Below are 19,353 nucleotides of genomic sequence, written 5' to 3'. Positions count from 1 at the left end.
CGACTTCTGCCACCTTTTTGCACCTTCCTGCCATCGGCAACAAGAGAAGTGTTGGGGGGCTGAGAGACCGCAGGAGCCGACGGGACTTTGTTTGTAGACTAATGGCGCCGGGGGACTACCTTCTTGATTTGAAATGGTGTTTATTGATTCATGGTCCGGTTAAGCTTTTTTAACTAAGTTTTTTTGCGGCGGGGGGTGCAGGGAGGGTTACCTACCTCAAAGCAGCGTTTTTTCCCCGCAGGTAGGCCGACTTGTGAAGGATGGGACTGGACTTTAGGGGGTGCGCTGTCCGCTGCTGGGTCTTACTGGCTGGCGTGATAATCTTCAGTGACACGCAAGTTCCAGTCGATGCTTATCTCTACAACAACCGTTACGTAGGGTGAGTAAAATAAAAATAAATATCCTCATTCATGTCTTGTATAGCCCGCCTGTGAAGTCTGCCATCTACAAAGAAGCCTGCATGGAGTTCATAGTCAAGTATTGTTAACCCCCCCAGAAAGGCACAGAAAGAGGTTTGTCAAAGACAAGTTGCAAAAAGAAGATAGTGTAGGCCTAATTATATAGGGACATAAACTGTATTAACTGCTATAGTGCTAACAAATTTGATTTTTTTTTAAAAATTTTTTTTTTTTTTTTGGCATACATAATAATAGCCAGTTGGTTACAGCAGTGACTGCACTCAAGGTAGATGTTTTTGTCCAAAGTTGTTAGGTCCTGCCTTAGAATAATGTTATGGATCACTGATAATTGATAATCATTTTTAGAGGGGAAATTAGGAATGTTCTTACAGGAAAACAGGAAAACCCTCGTACCCCAGAAACCTCAGAAAACAGAACATCTGGAATGCCGGCTGTAGCTCAATCACGCCCTGTTCGACTGCTTCAGTTATTCATTTAGGATGCTTTCTTTGAGATATCCCTATTTATATACACATTATAGAAGGAAATCAAGAACGTTATTCTGTATTTTTGTATCTCCTTTAATCACAAAATGTATAATTAAATAAAGAGGTAAGCCTATTCAATGTGTATAAATTGAGCACCTCTTTGCTGAGGAAAATGGAAATGAATATGTCTCTATGCCCTTTCTATTGAATGGAGTGGCCATGACGTTTGTACATATTATTAAGGCAAATCTGCAGGCCTACTCATAGATATTAAGGCAAATACTTCAACACACACACACACACACACACACACACACACACACACACACACACACACACACACACACACACACACACACACACACACACACACACACACACACACACAACTTTGAGGCAGTCTTGACCAGTTGAATAATAGACTGATCATTACAATCCATCAACTATCGCCAATCCTACGAATATTACTTATGCTACTAATGATACAATGTTCTTAGAGAGAGAAGGGAGGGACAGCAGTGGACTGAAAGTTTTGCATTGTAAAGAAATAGGGGTAGGACTTTATAGAGCTTTTTTTGGATGTGAATCATCCATTTGTCTTCTCATGTTTATTTCATTCATTAGAATGGTAATGTTGTTTTATAAATGTAACGACTTTTATCAAAACTTCAAACAGAAAAGAGAAGATTTGTATCTGTAATACTGTTTCCTCAAAACAGCCCAACTGTAGCATGAAGAGAGGAGTGTTGCCTCTCAATCATGTGAGAATTTAATATGCTGCTGATAGGAAACACATTTTCCCATACATTATCTATAATAAAAAAAAGTGAATAATACAAAACTTATTTCTGTAAAAGTATGTAGCATGGAGGAGGTTTAGATTTCCTAATTTCTGATTCCTGAGGCCGGAAGCGCTGTGAAAGCGGTTCAGCCCACGGCAGACACCAGATCCATTTGCCCTGTGTACACACATCTCAGTTTGATGGACCGGAGACATGGCATCGGAAATGATTGGAAGCACAGGGTGGCCGTCCTATTAGCTCCCATTGTCCTGCAGGCCCAGAGCGAGCTCTGCTACTCAAAACAATGGGGCTCTGTTCATCGGGATGGCTTTAAACGCCACAGCTGCTATGCTAAAGTTGCCTTTTTGTTTCAGCCTTTGGTTCAGAATTTTTTTACCGAAAGTGATTATAAAATGTCATGTTGTAGGGGTAAGCACAACCAAACCAAATGGTTTGTGTGTAGGACCTTTAAACATAGGAAGTACGGTGGCAGCAGCCTTTGAACAGCTGCTTCTCATCCTAAGGAGCAGGGTGGTGGTAGAGGGGAGGGGAGGGGAGGGGGGTTGTTGGGCTAAGCTAACTCTCCATGCTAACAGCTAAAGGACAGCTCGGGCCAAGAGCAGAGCTACGCTCTAAGACTCAGGGCTTTGAACGAGGAGACAGAGTGGGGGACTGTGGAGATACTGTTTGCAGAGAGTCTGTCATCCCTTAGCACGGCTCAGAGCTAGAGGACTCTGGATTACAACAGAGCTCGCTCTATTTGGCCCAGGAGTCAACCGCTGCTTAATTGTTACCATGGGGTCCGTGTGTAGATGGCTTGAGAGCTCATGATGATGGTAGTCCTCCATGCAAAGTCCCTCTTTGACACATGAGTGAACATGCTGGGGTTTTTAGGAAGAAAATAATTGTCTTTCCTTAAAGTTTAAAATCTTGTTAAAAGGAGTTTAAAATCTCTTCATAGAATAGCACGTGACCAATGTCTTTAGAGATTTAAAATAACTTTCTTTGAGTGTTTTTAACAAATTATTTTAGTCTTGTGAAGCGCTTAATCTAAGTTCAGTTTAAGTATCTCACTCTTTACTTAGCAATAATATGTCTGAGTTCAAAGTCTTGTCACGATGTAGCCTGTGACCGTAGGAACAGGGTTTGGGTAACATCTGTGGCCCCCAGCGCAGGGTGAGCAGGACCTCCGGGGGCCCTTTTGTTCCTGGAGGCCCCCACTGCACTGTGGCCCCGTGCCACCTGTGTTTATGGGGCCCCATATTCCTGTGTCACATTGTAAAAAATAAGTGAAGGACAAACATATATTTCTGAAGGACAGGCCAGATAACGAGGCAAGAAATAAATAAACAGAAATGGAAAAAAAACTACAGATGCAGATGTCAAAGAAACACACCCATTAAAGTTGGCTATTAAGACAAATTATTTTTTTAAAAAAGGTATAAAAAACGTAGTTACTATTGCAAGCACAGAAAAAGGCAGACAACACAAAGACGTAACCTATTATTATATACTTGAACTGGAGTTTAATGTTAACCATCTTCGTGTTTAAGAAGGTCATTTAAACCAAATAATATCTTTCCCAAAAGATTTGCTTCAGCTTGCTTTTGACATTAGACTGATCAAATCTAACACTAAACATCTTTACCTTTCATTGATCATAACTGCACATTTAAAGGATGAATTAGAGGCGGGCCTGAACACCTGTCGGACCAGGTGTTGCTCCTGAAGCAGAATCCCAAAGCACAGGAATAGAAACCTGTATTTTAAGGAGTGTGCCCCTGGTTATCTGGTCTGCTCTGCAGGACCAGACACACATTTATCTTAAACATCCGCCCTGACCTAAGTGTCGTCTTCCAGTCCACTGAAGAGGCCGTCTGGATTACCTAGCTGTGCCCCTGAAGGGGGTGTTCTTCCTCATTCTCAACACATGTGTGCAGTAGTTGATGGCTACAAATACCACTACTAACCAGTACTCTTTCTCCCTCTCTATTCATCGTTATAAGTCCTTGTAATCCAAGCTACAGACTTGATGCTGTGTGAAGGCCGGTCTCTAATTGAGTTCGGCTCCTGTGTTTCAGCGACCAGGTGTTCAGAGTGACGCCCAGAGATGAGACAGAAGTCCAGGTGCTGAAGAGGATGCTGGGAAATATAAAGGTTGGCGTTCCATTACAAACCTTCTTCAGGATCTCAGCGATGTGCACTCATGGACGCACCATTACACTTTCAGACATGCACATCATTCACAGAGACACACAGCGGCTCGCTCAGGGTGACTCAGGTAACATCTGAGTCATTACACATTAGACATTAGAGAGAGGTCTGAAGATACCAGAGGTGTTATAGTTTAAAAGTTGAAAACTGAAAAGCGTGGAATGGAGTCCCTGAACCATGCGTGGAAGAGATGCCCTGATTGGTCAGAAATTAGCCAGGAGCGGTCTAAAATACTACAACTTACACTCAAATAAAAGCTCTTAATACTAACCTACAGCACCTTAAAATATCCTCAACAGAATCAGCAATAAAATAACACAAGTAATCAATACTTTGTTGCTTTTTCACTTTGACATAATTTCTATTGCTAATTATTATTGCACGTTGCATAGTTAGATGTTACATGTTACAATATTACAACAGGCTTTCTCAACAATAGCTGTCGTGGGTTGTTTCTGGTGGTTTTCTGTACAAATCCGTTGACTGATCGTCAAGTCACGGTCGAAAAGGAAGGTTCAGACGCCAGCCCTGCACTCACTGCCCTTATTCACCCCAGCTTCATCTCCCTCTCACTGTCTGGCTTCAGGGCATCCCTCCTCATGTGTCGCTGGGATATGTTGCCGCTCATTGTCTGTGTGCGTGTTTGAAAGAGTGTGTGGAAGATGGAAAAAAGCAGGGGAAAGAGAGTGCGAGAGAGAGAGAGAGAAAGGGAGAGAGACTCTTTATCTGTGTCTGGCTCCTCTAGTCCTCCAGCGGTCTAAATGAGGACAGATAGCGGCTGGTCTGAGAGGAGGCGAGTCGTGAAGGTGACGATAGGGCTTGTACATCCTGACGTCAATTCAATAGGCCGTCTCCATTTCAGCAGTATAGGCGCATAAGAATGTTAACAGTAGTAATGGTGTTTAAGTCATTGTTTACTAACTAATCGTGGCAATATTTGTGATAATGGTGAAACTGCCGTATTGTTTCTCATGCAATCAATGAGAGGAACGCGGGAAATCAACGTTTTGATTAGCCTACGAATAGATTTACATCTATTTTAACAGTAAAAAATCACAAGATGCATTCTGATGTTCAAACCATATAGGGTTGAACATCATATATACACACACACACACACACACTCACACTGAACCAGGGACATGAGTAGTAACTCACTGTCCTTTGTAGATAGGATCTGTCTGTAGCCTTTCTCTGAAAGTCCTCAACACAAAAATAAGAGGTAATGCAGGGGCATTTTAAACATTGTAGGTGTAACACAAGGGTTTATTTTTTTTACATTAATATGATGCGGTTTATTTCATGGAACATAGATATTGTGAATCCTATGGTAATATCTTGAAAAGCATTAAAAAGAATATCTGTGAAGGTATTAAGAGCAGAACAAAGACTGTGGGCTGCAGCGGCGTGCAGTCGGACCCCCGCCCCCCCAGAGGCCATGAAGAACACTCTTGATTAGCCTCCCCGCTCATTAGGGAATAATTACCCATCAGCCCCGGGGAGTGCAGGTGACCTTCCTGTGCTGCACTTTCAGTTTCTAAACACACAGCGGGGGGATTGTTCCGGACTCTGTTGACCGTAACAGGGGTCATGTGATGTCGTCCGTCCGTTAAGTTAGCTCATTTAATGAACAATTGTTTTGGTTATTATCTCCAGCTGGGAAAGAGGATTTTGGTGGGGCTCTGTGATTGGTCGGCTGATCTAGGGAGTATTTGAGAGATAGGGATGGCTCCGCTGCTGCAGTAAGGGGTGTTTGACTATATATATATATATATATATATATATATATATATATATATATATATATATATATATATAAGGGATAATGCCAGAGGTGGAAAGAGTACAAAAATATTCTACTCAAGTAAAAGTATGATTACTTGGATGAAATTTTACTCAAGTAAAAGTAAAAGTACTGGTCTAAAAAATCTACTTAAGTAAAAGTAAAAAGTAGCTGATTCAAAATGAACTTAAAGTACAAGTTACTAGTTACTTTTAAACAGCGGGAGGGGGCGGGGGTCTCTTCTGTCTAGGGCATTACAGACAAGGGGATATCAATCTCAAACTAGTTTTGTCTAATTAATGCAACACCTTTACAAATTAAAGGGTAAAAAAACAACAAATCATGTCGCCACACATGAATGGATGTATACTGTGTCATTATACTTTAGATAAGTTTTTAAAAAACACTTTGGAGCAAAGATTTCACATCACATCAGAAGACAACAGCATCGATACAGAAACCTTGGTCTTAATGATACATTTTCAAGAAATAAGTAGCCTTAAGCTCCCGTTTCAGCAACATGGACGTATTAAACAAGAAGACAATTATTTGTGTCTGAAAAGAGTTTTATTTCTCGGTAGCAAAAACTTTGCAAATTGCCATGAAAATTCAGGGCTAAACAGTCCTTAACCTTTGTAAACAGGTATAGCTAATGCACTACATTATCATCCGCCTTCAGCTTTGATGGATGTTTCCTCTACAAATGTTTTAATCAGTATGTAAATCAACATTGTGTTCATTAAACACATAGCATTTAAAATATTAACATTCATAGCTTAAATTCAAATCACATTTTGTCTTTTACATTATAAAAATTTACAGTACTGAGCGCTTTCCAATATGGTAATACATTGGCTCTGCATAGGAAAGCATACCTCATACAACCCCATTTCAAGTGTACTATGACTTTAACATTCACGCAGTTGTTAACTTTGATGTAACTGTATGGAGTCATATCCCTATTTACATTCAAACAGGTTGCCATTTGAATGGGACGTCATTCTCTAACAGTGTTGATATGTGATTATAAAGCCTAAAATATCCTGCTATGAAACGGCCACCTCGTAACACAAGAGCTGTAATAACGATAGTAGTAAAATCAAGTGGCTAAACTAAATGTCCTCTGGTTAAACTTCAATGGTTATCTCATTAAAAGGTGTGTAAGACCGCTGTTTAATTTAAAAAAAGGTTATAATAACTGTGTTTAATGGACGCCGTGGAGACGACGTGGATGCGAGAACCGCCGTAGATTCCTGATAACTGGACACCTCCTTATATTAACCCTTACCTAGCTTGCTAGTGCACTGGCAACCAGCGTTAGCAATGCCATGCATGCAATGTCTTTTTGACATTGCATGTATTATTTCACTTACCTCTACATGCTTGCGCAGGTTGGACGTGGAGTTTTTATATGATGCTATTTCCACTTCTTTCGGCAAACACATTTACATTGCATAATGATGCTGTTTCCTTTTTGGCTCTTGTAACCGAAGTGGTCCTTAATGTAAGGCCAGGGGTTCACTTCGGTTTCACCATCAGCTGTACTATTTTCCGTATCGTCTCTGCGGTCGTCTGTTTCCATGATCGTCGTCGTTGTTATTTGATTTTGGCGCAAGTTTGTTCTCCTCTCTTCCCTTCCACTGCAGTAGTTTCCGGTGTTGTCCCGTAAAAATAAAAGCTGTCCGCGATTTTTATTTTATTTTATTTCCTTTTTTATTTTTTACTCAGTAACGCGGGTGATATAAAATGTAGCGGTTTACAATACTTCAAAATAAACATACTCAAAGCAAAAGTAAAAGTATCGATTTTAAAAAAACACTTACAAGTTACAAGTACACAAAAAAACGAATCAATTACAGGAACTCGAGTAAATGTAACTCGCTACTTTCCACCCCTGGATAATGCCCAACCTCACGCGAGGCCCGACCTTAATGGACCATTAAGGATGGATCGTCCACTAATTCCTGATAATAGTCACCTGGTCGGACATTACCCCGCTTATACCACGGTCACTTGCCAAAGAAAATAAATTAAGACCATTCATTTATATTTTCATGCGTTTTATAATCCAAATATAAAGTTTTTCACAAGCCATAACTTTGTTTCCCTAGTAACGCCTGAGGGTTTCACTAATTCCTGGAACAACCATTACCGGCCTCCGTAAGGCTCTTCTGCAACGGATCGTTGTTCACTCCTCCAGTAATTAGGACGGACCTTAGCTACGACTTGGCAACGGGAGATATTCTAGTCCGCTCAGCTATGCGCCAGAGAGCTTTGGAATTCGTCCCAGCCTTTATACCACAGATACTATAGGGTCTATAGCATATAACCGTGTTTTCTGATTACAGTTTAATGCGTTTTTCACAATTAACCAGCTCCTGTTTTGAAGGCTGAACAGACAATTTGACTGGAACTACTTAGCAGGTGTCCGTATATCAGGAGTTAATGCACACCCTTCAGCCAATCAGAATTGACTATACCCCCAGACCGTGGTATTATGAATAAGCATTATGCTAACGCGGATCTGCGCCGACTTAAGACACAAGTCACAACTCTCCCAGTCAAGGTTGCATAGCAACGGCAATGTTTCATAGTTTGTCTTCACTGAAATGGCACCAGAGCCCGCCTGCGGAGGAGGTGGCACCAACGCTGCTCGTCCATTCACGCGTCAAATGACAATCATGTTAGGTTGTGAATGGTTGGAGCAACTCCCGCCTCCCTAACAAGTATGACGTATGAAGTCTGTGCAGATCAGAACTAGCTCCCGGTTAGCATTAATAATAGTTAACTACTTGAACGGCCCTGCTGTGTTCTTTTTGGAAAAAGTCTGCAGTGTCAGGATCGCTTTAACTCACTTTATTTGGTAAAGGTTTGGACTAGTCTCTATGAAGCAAAAGGAGGGGAATTATATAGACATACGTGGAGATACACATAGTTGGGCATTCTGAAGGATGCGTTACCTGGAGCGTTCTGGCCCCCTGGGCTATGTGTTGTGACTTATCTACTTGGCAGGCGTGGACTCAGTTATGTGCTCTGATCGGCTAAGCATGGTGCTGAACTCCTGCCTCCTAGGTACTCGTATGTGTTCTCTATGCTGATCTCTTGCGGTTATGTGTTGGCATTACACTTGTTTTTGTGGCCTTGAGCGTCTGGGTCTCTTGAACATCTTGACCGCTGTATCTCTAGAATTGACACATGATGAATGGCTTCCTGTATGAGCTGGAAGCCTCCCTAGGCTCAGGATCCCTCCCTAAGATGAGAGAGAAGCCTCTTTAATTGGTAAGGGCATATGTGGCCTTGTCGGTATGAATGTGTGAATTATGTTACAGCCCCGACAATCCAAAACCCAAGTGGAATCTAAATGGAAAAAGTGTGTAGTTCAAAACCTGAGCAGCTTTTACTTCTTCGCCACCTACAGAGTTTGTCACGGACGATCATTCAAAACCCCCATGTTATTTTCCATAGACATTTAAACATGGAACCAAGAGCCTCGGAGGCGGGACTTATTCTTCAGGGGTCTATAGAACCCCATGTTATTCACCGGCCCCCAACACTTTCGGGGAAATTAATGGGTATCAATGGAGGCTGAGGGAAGGACGTCCTCCCCAAAGTAATTGTCAATAGACGATAGGGGATGCTAATGTCCCTTTACCGAGAGAAACAAACATTACATATACAAAGGCATTAAAGTAGTCATATTTAAGGGCATTAATTCATTAGTAGTCTGGGCAATCTACACTTTTTATTCTAAACAACGTTAAGGAGGATCTTCCTCCCTCTCCTCACTGGAGAAGCCTCCACTGATATATATATACCCTTAGTATGACAAGGTTTTGCATTGAAGTCAAAAGGGTAGACAGACAATGACAACTAAATATTAAAAATTAAACTTGGATATAAGTGAAACTGTTAAGTTAAATTAGAACTAATAAAAAACAAATTCAAAAAAATCGAAATTGTGATCGGTATAGTGGGCCGCATCCAAAAACCCGAAGATCCAAAGGAATCCTCTGTTCAAATAAGCGTTTCGTTTTTTCTACTGGACCATCAACTTTGTTTCCCTGGCGATGCCAGCAGCTCACAAGCAGAAGGACAACACATCTCCATTTATAGCGGCGCTGTATACACAGCATTAAATCATCAAACAAAAGAAACACACACGCTCACCAGCTAAGGAATGCATCTTTGAATCCCATAAACAGACCGATGACCTTTTAACTGAGCTCAGTGGGGGGAGAGATAGAGAGAATTAATTGTTAAACCTTAATTTTATATCATTTCAATGAAGCGAATTGAAAGAGAGAGTGAAAAATAGAAAGATGGAGGGAGAGAGAGTGATAGAGAGAGAGAGAGAGGGAGAGAGAGAGAAGGAAAGCATGAGAGAGAGAGAAAGAGCGAGAGAGAGGTCTCTTTCTAAGGGAGTCAGTTCCTTTATTTATTTGATTCAACTCCATCACAGTTGTGCCTGCTAAGGAACAATGTTGAAACCTTTAATTGCTCTTGTTGTACTTGGCTGTCTTAAAAAAAGAAGCGGTCATTAAAATGCCACAGAGCACCGTTGACTATATTTTAAAAGGCACCAAACCACCTCTGCAAAGGATCTGTTATCCCGCCAACACTTAGGAAAGTTAAATACGTAAAGTCTGAGTTCTGTAAACCATTACAGCCAATTTACATATTAACAAGCATCTGTGCCAGCCTGCATCTCTCTCCCGCACCTAATTCTTTAAATTAGAGCCAGCTGAAGACATTTGCACGTTCACTAGCAGAGCGGCAAAATGGAAACATGAACGTCCTCTAGTGAAGACTTGAAGATCAGTAACACTTCATGTCCTCCTCTCTTTCTCCCCCCTGCCTCTCTCTCTCTCTCTCTCTCTCTCTCTCTCTCTCTCTCTCTCTCTCTCTCTTTCTCTCTCTCTGTCAGTGTTAGGGCCAAATGCCTGCACAGACACACACACACACACACACACACACACACACACACACACGTTCCATTATATGGTTCTCCTGAAACAAATCGTTAATCCTGGAGCCCTTCGTTATACCATCTAGGGAAGACATAGCAGTCTTGTCCGGAAACCAGAAACATGAAAGGGTGAAGTCAGGCCTTGTTTCCTGTTAGATGTTCTACTGAAGAGAAGCTCCTTAGTGTGAGTGGAGGAAGATTTCATAAGGGGATTCTCTGTATTCCTACAGGGTCTCGTCTACACGGTGTGGGTTTGAAAGCTTTAAAACATCCTCTTTTTTATTTAGTTTGCTACTGCTATTTTATGTTCACTGTTAATAGTTACGATCATTATTAAGACAGTCAAAGCAGTCAAATCCCATCAACACAACTGTTTTCATGCTACACATTATGTACTTATCTCTCCGGCCGCGTCTGCGTTGATTCATGGTGTATTTCGATCTGGGCTTTTCTTTACTTTGTTAGCTAAAGCTAATAGACTGTCAGCTGATAATAGACTGTCACCCTCCACCATCAGCTGATAGGGGAGGTCCCCGACAGCTAGGTATAGCATTCCAGGCCAACAGGAAGAGGTCAGTGGTGGGGAGCGGAGGGGCAGAGGGTTGGCACTGGTGGTGGGGTGCCGCTGCCCCCTCGTTGTGGCTCATTAACACTGCGGGGTCATCTGCATTCCTGACATTCAGCGTGGATGCACCGCGAGCTGCAAGAATGTTAATTATCCACTTCTCACTAGGGCTGCTCAGACACTTATCATCATTAGATGGGCCCTTCCGCGTAGGGTGTGTGTGTGTGTGTGTGTGTGTGTTTGTGCGTGTGTTTGTGTGTGTGTGTGTAAGAGAGAGAGTGTCTGGCTGGCTGTGTGTGTGTGTGTCCTTGCATGCACGTGAAAATTTGCACAAAAACAAATGAAGGAAAGTTTTTGTGCATCCTTGGGAGGTACTTTATGTACATGTGTTTACACAAACACGTAATAAGGTGTGTGTATGTGTGTGTGTCTTTTCCTGCATGTAGTTTATTCGCATGTGCTTATTTATATCAACACATAGTAAGGTGTGTGTGTGTGTGTGTGTGTGTGTGTGTGTGTGTGTGTGTGTGCCTCAGGTGGATCTATGGCAGCCTAACAGCGTGTCACTGATCAGACATAACGCCACGGTGGACATGCACGTGAAACTCAACGACACCCAAGGGCTGCATGCGCGCCTGAAGCAGGAAGGAATCGCCTACAAGTAAGACTCATTTCATCATGCCAGAGAATAAATCAAGACACACATACTCACAAACCCCCGCACACCCCTCTGCCTCACGGAGAAAGTTAGGGCAGGAGAAAGGTTTCTGTTTGCTAAAACGTCCTCCCAATTTGCGCAGCCTCCCTCCGTTAGAATCTCTGGTTACCAAAACGCAGCCTGCGGTCAGCCTCTGCGTGCATAAAGACGTCTGATTAGGGCTCTCTCTGTCTCCTCCCGTCGGCCCGGAGACGCACGGAACCTTTCATCCTCTCTGCTGCAGTCTGTCTCCGTAATGCGTAGTGACACGGTGGAGGTTCTGTCAGAGGGCCCTTCCTGATGGAGCATGCATCCTCATTATCTTCCTCCCCGTCGTCTCGCACAGTCTCTCTCCGACAGAGCAAGACGGGGGTCTATCTGTGCCGATGGGCAGGGAACTTCGCGGAGAAATACGATTCATTGCTGGGTATGGGAGAAGCCATAGGGCGGCGAAATGTTTGTTGGTGGTGAAAAAAAAATACAGACTACAGAAAACAAATAAGTAATACTAGAACTGTATACAGTTCTAGTAGCTGTATTTCGGAAGATCCTGGGGTTGTGTAAAGTCTTGAAAGAGGGCGAGTTGTGTTGCATTTTCAAAAGACCAGGTTGGTTCAGTTGGATATTTTAGTAAATCTATCATCAAAATACGTTGACCTCAGAAATCTTGCGGTAGCTGTGATTCCATGCCAGTTTTAAAACAAAACAAAACCGCTTCCTGAAATCTATCTATTATGTTTGAAACTGTCTTCTCTCAGTTCTCTGTAATGTAATTTGATTGGTTGAAAGTATGACGGCCGCACATTGCGTCCCTAATCTCTACATCAGACTATAATTTCTGTGAGCTCTGAACAAATATCCTGGCTTTGCCACAGAACTTCATTTACCTAACCACACTCAACATCGAAGTTACTCTCTCATTTAGATAATGAATCACTCCTCAATGACAGAGAGCCATTTTGAGTCACCGTTTCTCTGGTTAATGTTGTAGTCTAGTAGTATAGTGTAGTAGTTATAGTACTATGAAGTATGTACTTTAAAGTTGATGATTGATATGAGGATGGAGTGGAAGTCTTGGGATTTGATCTGCCAGGTTTAACTCCCCCCCCCCCCCCCCCCCCCCCTCAGTGTGTTCATCTCTAACCTGCAGAAGGAGATAGAGAAGCAGACAGGATACCGCTCGGCACGGCGGCGGAGATCAGAGTCACACTACGACTACGAGGTTTACCACTCTCTGGAAGAGGTGTGTAGGAACACTGTCTCTCTCTCTCCCCCCCCTCTCTCTCTCCCCCCCTCTCTCCCCCCCCTCTCTCTCCCCCCCTCTCCCCCCCTCTCTCTCCCCCCCTTTCTCTCTCTCTCTTTCTCTCTCTCTTTCTCTCTCTCCGTCTCTGTCTCTCTCTCTATCCTCTCTCTCCCCCCTCTCTCTCTCTCTCTCTCTCCCTCCCCCCTCTCTCTCTCTCTTTCTCTCTCTCTCTCTTTCTCTCTCTCTCACTCTCTCATGATGGCCTTCCCACTCCATCGTTCCTCTTCTCATGAAAGCACTCATTTCATGCTGCCTGACTCCTTGTCCAGACATATGTAAAATAAATCAATCCCACCCCATGGGACAATTTGACCTTACCCTTAGAAGGATTATAATCATTATCTTGTCTTATATGCAATATCAATTAGATAAGTGTAGAGATTCTCTGGTGAGTCTCCTTAAGAGCCTATTGCTTCAGAAAGATATTCCTATGCTCTGTGCCGCCAGAATGTACTAATACTCCTTAGTATACCATAGAATTCCATAAATGACGTTAGAAAACGATTGAAAGGAATGCATAAGAAGGCGAGGTTAGAGGATGATGGGGACTGAATGTTCTTTGATGGATAGCGGAGGCGAGGTCAAAGGATAAGAGGAACGTAATGACAGGTTTCCCACCAATACACGGCAAACCATTTTGTGCTCGAAGACCCTGAAGATAACGGAAACAACGGATGTCGGTTGAAGTTGAACTCATGGTTGGGAATCGTTTGATCACAGCCCGGGCTTGGGGCTTGTGGGAGGAATCACAGAGCGAGACAATAAAAACTGTTTGCCGAAGCTGGAAAAACAGCTTTTTCTGTACTTATTTGTTCTACATTTCACAGCGTTACACGCCTAAGGGAAGACTGTTCAGTCTAGGATTTTAATATTTTCCCAAGTTTAAACCGGAAGAAAAGTAATTAATATCTGTCTGTAAAATATTGTTTGTGTGACCTGCAGATCCAGAGCTGGATGTTTGAGGTGAACAGAACCCATCCTGAGATAGTGGACATGTTCTCCATCGGGACGTCCTACGAAGGGAGACCCCTCTATGTGCTGCAGGTGTGAGGAGGGGGGCACACACACACACAAATGACAACAAGTTACGATGGATGACAAACTCATTAAAAAAGTGAACGATTCAGAGGTTATTGAACTGGTGCTCCAGCCGTTCCAGATCAATGTCATGATGTAGAACGAAGCTAGTTGCATCAGTCGTAGCTAAGCTTCAATACCATGTATGGCCAGAGACGGCGCTGTCTCTGAAATTATTTAATTAATTAATGGTGCACAAAAACAAGAATAAATAACATAGTACATTCTTATATATTATATATATATATTTAATGAACTAATCAAAGGCAGATTATTAAGCAGAAAAAGGTGTATTTTAAAGTGAATGGTAAAGTGACAGTGTGCTGGTGTCCGGTCAGATAGGGAAGAGGAGCCGTCCTCAGAAGAAGGCCATGTGGATCGACTGCGGGGTCCACGCCCGGGAGTGGATCGGCCCCGCCTTCTGCCAGTGGTTCGTAAAGGAGGTGGGGCTGAGCGGCTGCTGACAATTGGCTTTTCTGTCGTAATCCTGCAACCCTGTTGGCCGGCTGTCGTCCAACACACCTCCACCTCACACCTCACTAGCAAACATCTGCCCCTGTAGTGAGGGAACCTTAACACGCCTTGTTGGAGCGACAGCCTACAGTGAACTAGGGAAGTTCAGCAGGCCCTCAACATCTGTTGTGCTCATCATGCCTAATTATGGTGGCAGTTAATGGGACTTCTGCTCTTTCCCATGATGATCTTAAACACAAAGAGGGCTGGACCAATGAGAAGAGGGTATTTTAGTCTAAACAAGTCTGTCTAGGAGCGGTTGTCCTGAAGACAAAACAAGTAACATGATGAAAGGCAACATACTAATTCAAACACTAACAGAAGAAAATACTTAGCCTGCTTTCCTCAGTGACTCAATGAGGTCATATGCAGGATTAGATCTTGTCTTTTCACCCTGCAGTCAGTAGAAAACCATGAAGCATAGGTCCTCTGGACACAGACGAGACCAGTAAAAGCTTTGTTAGGGAGATCAGGGGCTTTGGTGGTAAGATCTTCACCCAAGACAACCGAAGAAGACTTGGCAGAAAGAACCTGACTGCACACAACAGATAACCTTGTGTTAGACCGATTGCCTTAAGGACAAAACTATATATACATTTTTCAACGTCATTAGACCATGTTAACGGAAAAAGGGTGAAGAAAAACAAATTATTTTGGTCTGAGAGAAGTTGTGAGTAATGTAAAAAAGGTAATGGCAACATTATTGTAGTTTCTGGTGTTAACCAGTAGAGGTCAGGCTAGTGTTTCTGTTTCAGACAATCGAAAGGCCCTAGACAAGTTTGCTCACAGAGCACATATTCACAGTATTAACTAAATATATTATCTTGCCATAAATAAGCTACAGTAAATTAATATAGAACAGTGAACTCTTTAATATATCTTGTTTTTGTAAATATACATATAAGAAAATATTAATATTTCTATAACCAGCCCTCAGATATTCTGAGGGGGGCATTTAAATTAGCTGCCAGGGTAAAGACATGACACTCTTGTTCTCCCTAGGCTATCAACTCCTACCAGCATGACTCTGTGATGAGGAGGCTGATGAACCAGCTCAACTTCTACATTATGCCTGTTCTCAACGTGGACGGGTATCACTACAGCTGGACCACGGTATAGTCCCTCTATTTGAACACAGCACACTGGACACACACGTGCACACACACTTGCGTAGCACATTCAATTTGATGTTTCCTTTTTGCAGCGGTATTTATGCAAAAATTTGAATATTTATTTGTTCAAGGGAACACATGTGTGTTTAATAAATAGGCTCCTCATGGTTCAATACGCCATGAACAAACACAAACTCAGCTTTCCAAGGTTTTGTTGACCTTGTTTGCCCTTTACTCACGGCCTCATGTGTTAATTCAGTGTCACAGTGTTAGTGAACACTGCAACAAAGTAACCAATACAAACAAACAGTTGAAGTCACGCTCTATCAGCGGTAAATGATGGCACCTGTGTGCCATACGTTTTGCCTTATCATTATGTTATACAATGTTATGTTTTTTCAGATAACCATAGGGTGCAGCATTTCAAACGTAATCTATTGACAATGTATTTTCTTCATATAAAATAGATTTTATTACAACAAATAAGTAGATATTTACTTTAAGTGACCGTATGAAAGTCTGTATGGACGATAAAGAAATCAAAACAATCTTGAATCTGAACCTGAATTCATTTTCTACGTCTATGTAGTCATGAACACATTGCAACAGTACAGTTAAGTACCACGTAAAATAAGATTCCACTCTTTCTGCCTCCTAGGATCGGTTCTGGAGGAAGACGCGGTCTAAGAACCACAAGTACCACTGCAGGGGCGTGGACGCCAACAGAAACTGGAAGGTGAAGTGGTGCGGTGAGTTCAGCCACATTCACTAGGAAGCTCTCTCTATCTCTCTCTGTCTCAAACTGTCTGGTGAGTTCAGCGAAATTCTCCAGTAAACTCACTCTATCTCTCTCAAACAACACTCAAAAGTAATCTCTCTCTCTCAATCTGTCCGATGAGTTCAGCGACATTCACTAGTAATCTGTCTCCATATCTCTGTCTGTTTTTATATCAGCGAGTTAAAACAAGGTTTATGTTGTCCCAGTGAGTTCACTGACATTAACCAGTAACCTCTCTAAATACATACACACATTTGAATACAAATAATAATAACAGCATAAAATGGGATAAAAAACGAAGAAATCAGATCAGCCTGTTTCTCTCTCTGTGTGTCAAATGAACGGCTGTGCGAGGAGACGACATTCGGGCTGTGGTTGTATCACTTTTGTTCGGTCTAAACCCTTGTGCTGGTGGTTGTGTTCCTCCTGGTGGTTGTGTGAAGAAAAAAAGCACCAGTCCATCCACCTGTGCTTGGCTCCAGATGCTCTCCTCTCTCTCACCACCACCCTGTTCCTCCCCCCACCAGAGGAGGGCGCCTCGTCACACCCGTGCGACGATACTTACTGCGGGCCCTTCCCGGAATCAGAGCCCGAGGTCCGGGCCGTGGCCAAGTTCCTGCGCAAGAACAAGAAGCGCTTCAAGGCGTACATCTCCATCCACGCCTACGCCCAGATGCTCCTCTACCCGTACTCCTACAAGTATGCCATGATCCCCAACTTCAGCTGTGTGGTAAGGAAAGTCTGGACTTTCTTAGAATCCGTCGATTGTAGTGTTTGTTTCCAAAATCGTTCCAGAAAGGAATTGTTGGTGCCTGACTGTCCTGTACCGTAGAGTTAAGAAAGGTTTTTCCATTAATACAGAACCAAGATATTCTGTATTTATAAAAAAAACTATATGGAAGTACATAAGTTGTCTGAATTGTATCTGTTGTCCTCCAGGAGTCTGCGGCCCAGAACGCTGTGACTGCTTTGTACTCGGCCTATGGCGTGAGGTACAGATACGGCCCCGCCTCCACCACCCTATGTAAGCATCCAAATATGGTCATTGCCTTTAACTAACAATAGCAGCGATTGCATTCGCCTCTGGCCGACTTTCAGAAAATGTTTGAAATCGTTCTTGATGTTGTTGTTTTGGTTCTTCCAGACGTGAGCTCGGGCAGCTCCATGGACTGGGCGTACCGGATCGGGATCCAGTACGCCTTCGCTTTCGAGCTGCGGGACACGGGTTACTACGGCTTCCTGCTGCCCGAGGCGCTGATCAGCCCCACCTGCACCGAGACGCTGCGGGCCGTGAGGGCCATCGCCACCGGCCTGCTGAAGAAGTGCCAGGTCAACAGGGACGTGTTTCCTTACATATGACACGGACAGAAGGAGACTGAAGACGGTGCCCTGGTGCTCGCCGCACACCCAGACGTCTCACCGTTCTTCTTAAAGGGCTGGTGTTAAAGGGGTGGTGTTAAAGGGCTGGTGTTATGCCACCAGGTGAGTGGGGTAAGCTATTACAAGCCGTTTGGAAATCACCTTTTTTTCTGCATTTTAGTGACATCAAAAGTGGGAGTGTGCACCTAGATGTATGATGGCTAGATCAGTCTACCAGCAGACCCAGTGGACTGTAGCGAATGTTGCTGATCTAGGTGGACGCGCCCACTTGTGATGTCATTAAGGCACAAAGGGCGATTTTCGAACGGCTTGTAATGGCTAATCACACTCACACCTGGTGGTATAATATCACCCTTCAACACCGCCAGGCCTTAGAATGGTGGGAGGAACCAAGCTTTTCAGTTGGGGTCTTTTCTCCCTCACACAGGACTCGGAAAATATCCAGCGGTTTGGGGGCGGTGGCAGTGCTTCACGAGTAGCAGTTCTGATAAGTGAGCAGTATGTCGATATGTACGAGTATGTTTTTATTTTTGGAATACTGAATGCCATACTTTTAATCAAATGTATTTTTTATTGAGCTGTTTACAATGCATGGTCACTCAAGAGCTTGAATGTAGAGTTGAAATAAAACCAAGAAAGGGGGATTAACGTCTTCCAAAATACGCATGGCATTATTTATCATCTTATTACCGTAATGCCATGAGTATACGTGCTGCATGGTTCGAGGTTGCATTGTTTCCTATGGTTCATGCTGAACATTGAAAACCAGCTAAATCACCTAGCTTTGGTGGGGCTTTGGTGAGCTAAATGACTTTCCAGGACTATTCTATGTCTGTCACTCGGGTGCTTATCCTGTGAAGCAGAAGTGTTTATGTCTGGAAGACATAATGTGGGATATTTTTATAAACCTTACACAATGTATGCCATATTATTATACTGGGCATTTTTTGAAGCCAAATTCAAATGTCTAATTTGTGTTTCTTGTGAAGTGGTAAACAAAATTGATATATTGTGTGCAGAGTCCCTTGAAGTTTAAAATGTTCCCAAATGAACCAATCAAGAAGCCAAAATCACAATATGTGACACAAAACACTATACACCATTGGTAAATATATAAAACATTTAATTTCTTACAATGTATAGCAGTGTGCCTAGTCGTTACCAACAGTACACTCTTAGGTTTGAATGCAGTGTTAAACCCTCCATTGACAATAAGCCAGTAACTTACGCAAGTATGCAAAATTGCTGCAAAGCTAAATAATGTTGCGTGGACAAGCAAAGAGTACATATTTCCAGG

The 19,353-nt window shown here is 42.8% G+C and overlaps 1 protein-coding gene across 1 annotated transcript; it reads left to right on the top strand.

Annotated features, from left to right (window-relative positions):
- Positions 1–249: 249 nt before the first annotated feature.
- cpa6 (carboxypeptidase A6) lies at positions 250–18,276 on the top strand. The gene is made up of 11 exons (XM_079754949.1): positions 250–379; positions 3,750–3,825; positions 11,733–11,857; positions 13,022–13,136; positions 14,139–14,240; positions 14,612–14,716; positions 15,789–15,899; positions 16,557–16,647; positions 17,204–17,406; positions 17,616–17,700; positions 17,821–18,276. The coding sequence occupies exons 1-11, from the start codon at positions 261–263 to the stop codon at positions 18,033–18,035; spliced, it is 1,347 nt and encodes a 448-aa protein (XP_079611075.1). The 5' UTR covers positions 250–260; the 3' UTR covers positions 18,036–18,276.
- Positions 18,277–19,353: the final 1,077 nt, after the last annotated feature.

This window comes from Pollachius pollachius, assembly GCF_949987615.1.
Source record: "Pollachius pollachius genome assembly, chromosome: 17".
NCBI classification, from domain to species: Eukaryota; Metazoa; Chordata; class Actinopteri; order Gadiformes; family Gadidae; genus Pollachius; species Pollachius pollachius.
Note: the sequence above shows the minus strand (reverse complement) of the source record. Positions and strands in the feature narration are given on the sequence as shown.

Bases quoted from the DNA above. Each gene is read 5' to 3' on its own strand.
- cpa6 (XM_079754949.1), top strand. From the start codon at position 261: ATGGGACTGGACTTTAGGGGGTGCGCTGTCCGCTGCTGGGTCTTACTG. The intron at 14,241-14,611 runs GTGTGAGGAGGG...GTGTCCGGTCAG, and splicing joins GACCCCTCTATGTGCTGCAG to ATAGGGAAGAGGAGCCGTCC. The intron at 14,717-15,788 runs GTGGGGCTGAGC...TGTTCTCCCTAG, and splicing joins GCCAGTGGTTCGTAAAGGAG to GCTATCAACTCCTACCAGCA.